This window comes from Pteropus alecto, unplaced genomic scaffold, assembly GCF_000325575.1.
Source record: "Pteropus alecto unplaced genomic scaffold, ASM32557v1 scaffold57, whole genome shotgun sequence".
Classification (NCBI taxonomy): Eukaryota; Metazoa; Chordata; class Mammalia; order Chiroptera; family Pteropodidae; genus Pteropus; species Pteropus alecto.
This window is the reverse complement of record NW_006442508.1, coordinates 7,950,745-7,962,928: the sequence shown is the minus strand read 5'-3', so window position 1 is coordinate 7,962,928 and position 12,184 is coordinate 7,950,745. Positions and strand designations below refer to the sequence as shown.

The window sequence follows — 12,184 nt, the reverse complement described above, 5'->3', positions numbered from 1 at the left end:
TCCAGTGGACATGGTTTCCCAGATTCAGTTTTCTGGCTCCTAGACCAGAAAGATGGCATCCCCCCTTCCCCAGATCCCCAGCTAAAGGCTGTGAAATCATGAACGCGTTCTGTGCAATTCTTCACCCCCAAATGTGGTCCCCCCATCTGCCTGTTTGTGTTCACCCTCCACAAACAAAAGGTAGCTGCTTTTAGTTCATAGTTTATCTGAGTTTATAGTTTTCTGCAGGAGAGTTGGAATGGCAGGATCTTAGTCATTACTGATTCCAGTCTTTTGAATAGTCATTTTAGTAAGAGGAAAACAGACAATAAATAAATAAAAATAAAGTATTTATAATGTTAAGTACAGGGAGTTCTCAGTTACCGTCATCAGTAGGCTCTGTGACTTTCAGAGAAACAATGTACAATTAAACCAGTAGGCTAATTTATATAAACAAGAGTTAAGTCCCTATTGCATCTCGTCAGTGTTATAATGAAACAATGTTGAACAAACCACATTATTCAAGGAGTACTGTAGTTGTATTGGTTATCAGTTGCTTTGTTACAAACCACCCCCAAACTCTGAGACTTAAATCAGCTATGATTTATTATTATTATTCATGCAACTATGAGTTGGCTGAGGGTTGCCTGATCTAGGCTAGACTTGGCTGAACTTGTGTTTCTATTTCAGCCGGCTCACTCTTGTGTCTGTCTGCAGGCTAGCTGGGGGTTTGGCTCAAGGCTAGGCACCTCACTGAGAACAGCTCTGCTCCATGGGTCTCTCAGATTCTTCCTAGCAACAGTGGGCTAGCCTGGGTCAGTTCTTCTCATGGTAATAACAGAAGGGCAAGAGAACAATTTTATAAGTGCTGTTCAAGCCCTTGTTTATAACATGTCTTATGACATTCCGCTGACCAAGGCAAGTCACATGGCTGAACTCAGTATCAAGGGTAGGGAAGCATACTTCTTGATAAGAGGATCTGTAAAGTCATGTGGCAAAGAAGCCAGTATAGGCAATGGTGAAGATTTAGGACCTGTCATGCACTCTACTATAGTAGTGATTAGCACCATGAAAAAATTAAAGTAGGATGATAAAGACAAGGGTGTGTGTGCGTGCGTGCGTGTGTGTGTAAATATATACAGGCTTTTAAAATACAAAATTGGAATTTATATATAATTATATAGCCTACTTTTTCATTTAATATAATACCCACAGTATCATAAACTGTTCCCAACTTTTTTTTACCATTTTAGACCATTTAAAATTTTCTACCCATCCTGTTTTGTTGAGTGCTTACTTAAAGCGCTTTACATGTATTATATCATCCTTAAAACAACCTCAAAAAATACTTTCACTGTCCTCACTTTACAGATGAGGAAACTAAGATACAAGAGGCTAAGTAACTGGCCTTAAGTCCTCCACTTTATAAGGAGCAGTGATAGGATATGGAGCTGGGTGGTCTGTCTCAGTACACATTCTAAGTATATAGTTATAAAAGTATGAAAGATTGTTCATATGTCTGAATATTTCTTTAGATAATTCCCTAGCAGTGGAGTATTGGGTCGTCGGGTAATTGTCACACTTCATGGAGTACTGTTTTCATTTTGCTGCCAATTGACTGAGCACCTCAAGGTGGTTGCTGGAATGGTTTATCCCTCTCACTTTAAGACAGTAAAATGTTAGGCTTGCTGGTGAACTGCTGGAATGCAGACCCTTACTCGGTGAGATTCAATAGACAGGCGACCAGGCCTTGGCATGGGGAGAGCCATGGCGGTCTGGGAAATGGCCGGGCCAGTAAACCAGCTTGGCTAAGAGCAATCCACAGTATGGTGGGGCCCATGTGAGCCAAGGCACCAGGCCAGCTCCAGGTCCGATGGTTATCACACACAGCACAGAGTTCTGCAAGCGATGACCACTTCTCAGGCCAAAGGACAACTGCATGTGTAGCCAGTCGACTCTCCAGCCTGTCACAGATTGGACTTCCTGGCCCCTCATGCAGTTTGAATGATGAGGCTCAGGAGGAAGGGAATGATTTCAAGGGACTGGCAGAAAGTGCACATAACATAATGAAGGGGTGATCACTTGAGTGGTTGGTTTTCTAAGCCTCTTGTCCTTTTTCCATTTTCATTTTTATCATTCTGCCAGTTTGAGCTGTATCTGTCCGATACTTTCTACTTTGGAACAGTGAGGAAAATGAATGGAGAGGAGAAGAAATTGGGTTGAATTTTAATTATTAAAAGTTCTGAATCAAAGCTAGGATAGAAATAAGATTAAATTGAGAATTTGGGATTTTCTCTAGATTGGGTTGTTTGCCAGTGAGTGTACAAAAGCCACACATGACTTTTATTGCAGTTATGGTTTTCTTGGTTACTTGTAAGTGTTCAAGGTGTGCTGTGTTATGTATTTCGTGCCTAATATATGTGTATTTTTGCCTTCAGGTTAGTAGCAAAGATGAAGATTTTCTTGACCTTTCTGTTGATGTGGAGCAGAATACATCTATTACCCACTGTCTAAGGTAATCTCATGAATTTTGACTGTGGTCTGAGCTTTTGATCAGGCTAGTGAATAAGTGGGGGGAAAATATCCTGTATTTCTTCAGGAGATAATCTTCCTTTCTGTTAAGCCAATATAATCCTATTTTCTATTTCTTCTTTTCCAAGAGAGATTAAAAATAAGTATATGTGGTCTGGAGGAGAGTTCTGCTGAGAAGAGAGAGGATCAAATGGAAGCCTTTAGTCATTAAGTTTAAAAATAAGTCTTTAGTCTTTAATACAGATGTATTAAAGAGGCTTTCATCAGTCTGTCACTCTCTCACACATACACATACACACACACACGCGCACAATTACACAATTAAGTTAATAAATGCTATAGATGCCTACCTTGACTTTTCTTTCTCTAAGCTAATCTATTATTTTAAAAATCATGCACTTTTGAGCTGAGAACCAGTGAGGGAACTGCCTTTTCCTCCATCTCTCAGCATTGTATAGAGATCATTCATGGGAAAAAAATTCCTCTCCTGAGGGTTGAGTGGAGGCATAGAGCTAAGGAGTCTGCGTGTAAGAACCGCGCATGTGCCCAGGATAACTGCAGATACAGTATACTGAAAATGTGCTCAGAGACACGGTTCCCTTTACGCCTCCTCACTCTCTTCTTCCCTCTCCTCTTCATCAAGAGGCTGTGAATGCTTATAATTAACCTGGCCCTGTTCTGGACGCTGGCGATAGAGGAGTGAGCATCAGATACGAGTCTCGCAGCACTTACATTACGATGGAATCCACAGATGGTGATTGGTGCTTTGAAGGAAATTAAACAGGCCTGGAGAGTGCCCGTTAGTGAGGCGCCAGTGTGGACCGAGTGGTCAGGGGCCTCCCCAATGCTTAAGATACCAAAGCTCAGAGACATTTTATAGTGTCATAACAAGGCACTGTTTATTTTTATCAGTAAGAATCAGGTGACAGAATTGTTCTTTCAGGAGCGCAGGTTACTTGGAACTTTTTGGAAGTAGATTAAAGGAACTTGCTGTGGTGGTTGACCGTTAGTAAGTTGTCTTTCAGGGCTAAGTAAGGCACCAGCTCCAACATGGAAAAACTTCTTGGTTCATCTGGGTGTAATGTATGGTACGAGCTGGGGAGTTCGACGCCCCCCAGGAGTTTGATGCCCCAACCCCTGCCCCCAAACACTGCTCTGATAGTTGCCTCAGCACTTCCTGTGGTTTGGCATTTCAGCCTTGTCTCCAAATGCTTAGGTCCAGGCGTCTAGGACAAGTTTGTCATCTCTTTGTTTGCAAAGTGTTCCATAGGACAAGGATGGCCTATTCTGAATGGTTCTGTTTATGGCCTGGGTTCCTTTGTAGCCCATTTCATAGTTTAATTTGGTCTGCATCCTTGAGGGTTAGTTTTTTAAATCAGAGTTATGGATTTTCTTAACATGTCTTTATATCTCTTCTGATGTGATATTTTTATTTTATATTTGATGATGAAAAAGTTAAAAATCAAGCTGGAATTGTGGGATTTAAATATAACACCTTTGCCTCCTCCTTTTAGAGTGGTTTTTGGTGATTGATAACAATGTGTGTTCAATGAACTCTTGTCCCCGAGAAATGATGATATAAAATGTGGTTAAATTTAGGATGCAGGTCTAGAGAAGCCATTAAATCCATGTTGCCACTGAACTATAATTCTGCTATTTCAAACCTCAGACCTATGTCTTAGGCAAAGTGAGCCATCTGTATCAGGAGGGTACTGAGAAAGGTTTTTTTTTCTCCCTTTGAAAAGTTCAGGAATGGCCTCAGGCAAAATTTAAAATACGTGAAGTTTATCTTAATTATCCTTCCTTGGCCTTTCTGGTATTCTTGTCATCTGCTTCCGGTGCCTTAGTTGCTTCTTGTGACTCCTTCACAGGATCTTCCCTGTCTCCTCAAGTGCTGTGTTCTGAAACCACCTTCCTCTTCCTTCGTCTTCCTCTCACTTAAGTTCCTTTCTTCCAGTGCTGGGGAGATCAGTTAGGTCTCAGAGGAAAGTAGCCTTTTAATTCTCCCAAAACTATTTTAAAAATTAATCTTATTTTTTAAAAAATTCCTTTTCTACTCATTTTGAGAAACTTCTTTTATGTACCACGTTTATATATCCCACCACACTTCCATTGCCACACGCTTGTCTATTAATTTCTCTATTTTGTTTTTCTGACTGTATTTTGGTTTTGGTATTTTCTTTCTTTTTTAAGTTTTTTTTTTAATTTTTATTTTTCAATTAGAGTTGACATGCAATATTATTTTATATTAGTTTCAGATGTAATGGTTAGACATTTATATAATTTGCAAAGTGATCCCACTGCATAGTCTAGTACCCACCTGGCACTATACATAGTTATTACAACGTTATTGACTATGTTCCCTGTGCTGTACTTCACAACCCTGCGACTGTTCTGGAACTGTCAATTTGTACTTCTTAATCCCTTTACCTTTTTACATATCTCTTTACCCCCCTCTTATCTGGCAATCACCATTTTGTTCTCTGTATCTGTGAGTCTGTTTTCATTTTGTTTGTTCATTTATATTTTGTTCTTTAGATTTGTTTGTTCTTTAGATTCTACATATAAGTGATATCATAGGTATTTGTCTTTCTCTGTCTCATTTATTTCATATAGCATAATACCGCCTAGGTCCATCCATGTTGTTGCAAATGGTGAGTTGTTTTTTGTTTTTTTTTTAGGGCTGAGTTATATTCCATTGTATATATACCACATCTTCTTTATCTAGTCATCTATTGGTCGACACTTAGGTTGCTTCCATACTTGGCTATTATAAATAGCGCTGCAGTGAACATAGGGGTGCATATATCTTTTCAAATTAGAATTTTGGTTTTCTTTGGATAAATACACAGAAGTAGAATTATAGGGTCTAAGGAAGTTCTATTTTTAATTTTTTGAGGAACCTCCAAACTGTTTTCCATAGTGGCTGCACCAATTTGCAGTCCCGATGTTATATGGTATTTCATAATATCTGACACATAAGTCTTTCTAGTGGATTTCTTTTATTTTTCTTTAATATTCTTCTGGTCAGTGGTTCTCAAACTTTGGTGTATATCAGAATCACCTGGGGAGTTTGATAAAAATCGAGGCCCAGGCTATATTCAACTTCAGTAAGCCTAGGCCTCTATTTTTAATTAATTTTCTTGGTGATTCTGATACCACCAAAGTTTCAGAACCACTGCTCTAGTTCTTTGCCAAACAGAGGTCCATGTGATGCTGGAGAGCTCAGCAGGACAGGAGTCCAAAGAAGGACCTCGCCCCGGATCTCGGTGACCAGGTTCTTGTCTTATGCCTCAAGAAAGAATTCAAAGACAGGACAAACAAGCAGGAAAGTGCAAGTTTTATTGAAGTGAAAATATACACTTAAGAGAAAAGGACAGGCAGCCAAGAGAGAGTCTGCCCACAACTGTCTGAATTACGAGATTTTGTTTTCTTGGGAGTGGGGGGTGTCCCGAGGCTATCCAACCTGCCTCCCAGTTGGCCTGTTTCCTTTGCCACCTACGGGAGAGGAGGTGGCCCAAGGCCATCTATCTTTTCTCCGGGTCTTGACTTGTTTCTAATGCTGGGGTCTCATGCTTTACATCAAAGTGGAGAGGGCTGAGTACGGGACAAGGGAAAAATTCCAGAACCGCTTCCTGGAGGGGAAGGCAAACTTGCCTAGGTCAACAAGCCTGTCTCACATGGACTAGCACCATTGATGTCACCTGGGGTCTCATTGGAACTGTGGCGTCTCAGGTCTCTCCCAAGAATGAATGAATGAATGAATGAATGAATCAGACTCTGCATTTTGATACCATCTCCAGAATATTCAAGTGTATGTTAACATTCACAGAGTATTGGGAATCGTGGCTCTCAGCCCTGGCAGCACATTGGAACCACATAGGAAGCCTGGCTTCTAACTGGAGAGATTCTGATGTATTGATGGTGGGGAGGTAGGAACTGAGATTGTTTTTAAAGCTCCGCAGGTCAACAGCCAGGAGAACCATTGCTGCAGATTGTAGAACAAAGCAGCTTCCCAGCTGGTGTGCTGTGGAAAATGGGTTACAGGTGTATGATGATCCCCTCAGTTCTTGGGAGGCAGTGCAGAGCCAGGGAGCAGCTGCTCGGTTTACCCAGCTCCCTTCTATAGAACGTAAATCATTTTCTGTGTGTGTCATGCATGACATGAAAATTATCAGGAAGTATTGCTTGAGCTTTTTTTAAATCAATTTTTGAACTAGTGTGTTGAGTGGAAAAGTTAAGATTTTAATTAAAAAATATCAAATATAGACATTAAGTTGGACATGATAGCTGTCTTTATAATACATAACCTTATCAATGAACATAGTCTTTCTCCATTTTTTCAAGTTTTCTCGTATACATTTGTATAAGGTTTTATAGTTTCCTTTATAAAGGTGTGCATTTCATATTAGATTTGTTCTGGAGGTATAGTTTTAAATAGCGCTTTGTCACTGTAACTCTTTTTAAAGAAATACACAAAGAGTTTTGTGCTTTTCCTCTAACCTCTCCTCTGTGCTTTGAGAATTCATCCTGCGTGTCAGAAAGAATCTCTACTGTGTCCTTCCTTCCCCTTTGACTTTCCTGTTGAAAAGTGTCCTCAACCTTCGTTGCTTGTTTTGATTCCAACAACTGCACGGCAGCAGCTGAAGGCCCGGTCTGCCTCGGAATTTCCTGCCGCGGTCATCCCCTTTTCCTAACTCAGTCTCATTTCCCAATTCTCAACTCTAAAAGCATTACCCTGTCTCTCATGGCAGCAGCTTCCAGCCAGCTGGGACTGGGCAGGATGGTGAATATTTATAAATCAGGTCTTTAAATGAAGTACTAACTTCTGCTATATTTCTATCTATCTGGGTCTACAAATGTTTGAAAACAACTGTCTTTGAGAAGCAAGTGAATAGGAAGTGTTTAATTCCTTCTTTATGGTTCTCCTCACCTTGATTATTCTAATTTTTTTTTTTTTTTTTAGCTGAATAAAGAAGTTTATCCGTGGTAGATGTTCCAAGGGTGTAAATCTCCATCATCACCCATACTCACCTCCCCCTCTTCTTGGCCCTCACCTCATTCTACCCCAGTAAACTTGTGTTGGCCAAGAAAAGATTTCACATCAGTTACTCCATTGAGGTGTCAGCCCATATTCATTCAGCTAAGTTTGAGTCTGTATTATATACCAAGCAATTGAAATGTGAGGGTTGAATAAAATTGCCTTCTAAATTGTTTTCTTTTGACCCCCTCCAGTTTTCCCTCTGTGGTGCTGCCACAAGTGGTGTTTTTTTTTTTTTCTTTCAGAAGTGGTGTTTTTAAAAAAGCACTGTCTCATTATGTCTTTTCCTTGCTGAGACCCATTAGTGGGACTCCAGAGCCACAGGGTGTACGCCAGCTTCTAAGAAGTATACGCCGTACCTTGACTCCTTGACCCTGTGCTACGTCATTCTGTCTGCAATACTTGTATCTTATCTACCCAGCACATTTTCAGTCTGAGAACCTGACTCCGGTATTGCCCCTTGGGGAAATGTCTTCATTTAACCCCAGTTCAAGTTCATTTCTCCTTCCTCTGTGCTTTTCCTTGGACTCTGTACACACACTCCTATCTTTGTTCATTCATTCAGCCAACTAATGTTGGTGAGTGCCATGATGCATCAGGCATGTTCTCAGTACTAGAGCTATAGCAGTGAGTGAAACAGACAGGGTCACCACCCACACAGAGCGGAAGCAAGTAACAAATGAATAGGAGGATAGTTTCAGATGGCGGTAAGTGCTCAGAGGAAAACAAGATAGCTACAGGGTAGGGGCTAGGTGGATTTGGAGAGAGTGAACAGGGAAAGCTTCTCGCAAGAGGTGACATTAACACTGAGTAAAAGTGACATTACACTGAGCTCTAAATGAGTAAAGCCAGCATGGAAGCGTCTGGAAAGGAGCTGTTAGTGCAGAGAAAACAGCACCTGCAAATGCCCTGAGGCAGGGAGAGCGTGACACTTGAGCTACAGGAGAAGACTGACCCTTGTGGCTGGAGCAGAGTGAAGGAGGTGGGGGTGGGGCAGGAGTTGAAGTCAGAAGAGTAGTCAGCGGTCTGAGGCTGGCTGGCCTGTCTGCTATGGCAAGTAATTTGAATTTTATTCCTAAGTACACTGAGGAACTGTTAGAGGGTTTTAGGCAGGGAAATCAGTTGGGTGAAATGATTCGTGTTCAACCTGCACTGAACACTCACTGTTGTAAGTGGCTCACTTGCATGTGTTTCTGGTAGACTGTGAGCCGTGTGAGGGCACGTACTCTCTGTGACTACCCAACACCTAGTCCAGAGTGCTGTCAGTAAACATTTGGGGATTTAGTAAATGAACAATCTGTGTTTTTTCATAAGCTCTAAGTAGTTGAGTCCTTTGCACCATGAGAATAATAAGTAACATTTTCTGTTTAATAAAATGTGATGATTCTAGTGCTAGGACACTCCCTATGAATAAGGAAATGTCATAGACTTTTTTAAGATTCCAGGGTATTATTGTATTCTGGATGTTCTTTTCAGCCTTTGAAGTAGTACCACAGGAATGGTAAGTAGAATCTTGATGACCGGAAGAGAATGAAAAGCCATGACATTTAAAGAATGGAAATTAGAAGCAGTACAATAAATCCTCACAATACAGTGAATACAGATATAACATCAGAGTGGCATTTGTTCTTAAAAGGAGGCAAGCTAAAGTTCTCATCCTCTGGGGTATGGGAGCATAGGGTTGGTAGAAAGCGGTCATCTCCTGATAATTTGGGTACTTTCTAAGTTCAATATACAGTTTACATTTATTATCTTTACTTTTGTGCTCTTGGAAAATATAGACCACCTGAGACATAATGTCTTTCATTAACTGCACAATAATGTCACCTTGCATTTTATGTGATTGACTTTTTCTGGACTCAACTTTGCAGTGCGCTTTTACTCTAGTTTTACTCTGTTAAACCTTCCCCTCCCCGCCCCCCCAAATCAGTTGGAAACATCTGTTTCTCATTAAATAGAGCTATACTTGAAAATCTCTCAGGATGAAATCTTAACCTGGTCTAGCAGACATGCTCTAATGGCATCATAGCACCTACTCATAAGAAGGATCTTTTCTCATTACTTCTCTCCTCACATTCACTTAAAAATTACCCTACAGGTAACAGGGAGTTTAAAACATGGTTTACAAGTACAGTTTGGACTTCTTTTTAAGTTGAAAATATTTTTCTCTACAGAGACTTCAGCAACACAGAAACACTGTGTAGTGAACAGAAATATTATTGTGAAACGTGCTGCAGCAAACAGGAAGCACAGAAAAGGTGGGTAAAGGATTTAGCTCAAGGGGTAGCTTTGTATTGTGAGAAGGAACCAGACAGTGTAGCCTGACAGATCTGATTTTGAATTCCAGTTCCATGGGCTCATAGCCAACTAGCTTTGAAGAAGTCAGTTAGCTTCCTTACCAGTGAAATCTAGGATAAGAATGCCTACCTTGGAGAGTCATCCAATCATCCGATTGTTTGCTCATTTGTCCATTCATTCATTCGTTCATGTAACAAATATTTATTGAGTGCTACTATGTGCCAGATACTGTGCTGGGTAAACAAGTGCTGATCAAATATAATCACTATCCTCTAGGGGTTAAAGGTGAATTATAAAAAGAACTTAGCATAGTGAATAACACACAGTAGTCACCCAGTAACATTGTTAGTGTTGCCTAAACAATGGAACTTCTTATTTAGAAGATATAAAAGATTAAAAAATTAAATTAATTATTTAATAAGGAATCACGAGGAAATCAACTCATCAGTTATATGGGTAGGCGATAAGAAAGTTGGCACACTGTGAATTGATATAAGATCTAAGGTCACCCGTCTTTTTACCAGAACCAACCAGCCAGTTACCGCTCTTGGACTACCTAAGATAACCAGCGATTCCCTGTTATTTTCCCCAGAAGCCAAGAAACTTGACATTTTAATTATCCTGTGAAGCCTTACTGTGAGTTTAAATTTACCCTGTCCATGCTTGTGGAATAATTCAGGGTAACTCAGATGCTCATTACTGCTGTCTAAACCTCCAGGGGTCTAGAGCTAAGGCTGAAATAATTTCTCTGTCCAGCCTCCCAGCCCTTCTCCCCTGGATATACACATTTTTTCTTGCTGCATCAAAACTTAAAAAAGGTTAGTCATTGTGGCAGGTGGAGTGGAGGTGGTAGGTAGGTGGTTACCTTTCATTAGCGGTCAGGGGAGCTTGCTTCTGGTCGCATTCATATATTCCAGGTCAGCCTAGGGTCAGCCCAGGTCCTCCCATGTGGCATGAAGGTGTTTTCTGTTCAGCTCTGGAGGTCTTATACGCCAAAATGTCATGTGTTCCTAAAAATATGGAGTTTTTCGTAATTCTTATGTTTCTGTTCATGTTATTTTGTTTAGTTTTATGAACGGAGTCTTAACCTCACTAGATTCCTGAGTAATATTCTCTTAAAATTTGTCCTCTTTAAATAATATGCGTTGAAAACATACACAAGCTGAGCAGCATTTACACTAATTCAGGACATTCATAGCATGGGGGGCCTGGAAAGTGACCGGAGGGTCCTCTCTTCTGTCAGAGTTAACTACATAAACTGTTGTCTTTGTGACCTTTTGACCAAGGAACGTGAATGGTCATCTAGTAGAAAAAAAAAAAGCCTTCTGTGTTTATGTAAGTTTGGGGAATTCTGCATCAAACAAAAGAGAACAGTTCTTTTACTGCAGGTTTTTGCAAACCTTCAGTATGGTCAAATATAGGGAGGGGCTTCAAAATAAAAAAGTAGCAGTGTCGAAACTCGGCCGCAGACACCCCGCATCTGTTAACATCACCAGTGCGCTCATGAGCGCAGACACAGAATGGCAGCCCTGAGCCAGCCCTTGCATTTTATGAATGAGGAAACTGAGAGCCAAAGAAGGGAAATGACTTGCCCAAGCGCCCAGGGTGAGGAGTGAGAGTGAGACTAGCACGCCTGGCTTCCTGATGTCAGCCGCGTGTGGTGTCTGAGCGTCCCCACCGGTCCTTGGACTCTGGAAGTCTAGATCACACCCTTCTGCTTATTGCCTCCCCAACTTCCTTTTCTCAAAAGCTGTCACCACTCATCTCCATTATCTTGGGATGAGGTGTGTGTGGGGGGTGTGGTTGTTCAAATATTACTCCCCCCAAGAGGCAGAGGGCAGTGATGGAGAGCAATTGCACATTTTATTTTTATCGGTACAAAAATTCTGGAATGTCTCCTTTGACCAGAGACCTAGTGTTGCATTTTTCTCTTGCTTACTCTGCTCCCGGTAGCCGAGAATATAGGATAAGTTAGCTCTGCATAAGCAAGCATACCTTTATTTTTATGAGTGGTTTGGTCATTTACTGGTTTGAAGTTGGTTAGACCCTTCCTGCTCTCCATTTGTGCAGGTAACAGTGAATTCTGTTCCCCTAACGGGTGTTGGGTCCAACTGATTTTCTATGTCATGGTCTCTTAGGATGAGAGTGAAAAAGCTGCCCATGATTCTGGCCCTGCACCTAAAGCGGTTCAAGTACATGGAGCAGCTGCACAGGTACACCAAGCTCTCTTACCGGGTGGTCTTCCCGCTGGAACTCCGGCTCTTCAACACGTCCAGCGACGCGGTGAACCTCGACCGCATGTATGACCTGGTGGCTGTGGTGGTTCACTGTGGC

General features: G+C 41.2%; 1 protein-coding gene across 1 annotated transcript in view; it reads left to right on the top strand.

The window, feature by feature from the left end:
* The window catches only part of USP46 (ubiquitin specific peptidase 46), a 53,363-nt gene that overhangs the window by 33,506 nt on the left and 7,673 nt on the right, over positions 1-12,184 (top strand). Inside the window, exons 5-7 of the mRNA XM_006922493.3 lie at positions 2,418-2,494; positions 9,727-9,810; positions 11,989-12,183. Of these exons, the coding sequence (XP_006922555.2) occupies positions 2,418-2,494; positions 9,727-9,810; positions 11,989-12,183 (356 nt within the window). The remainder of the gene's footprint in view (positions 1-2,417; positions 2,495-9,726; positions 9,811-11,988; position 12,184) is intronic.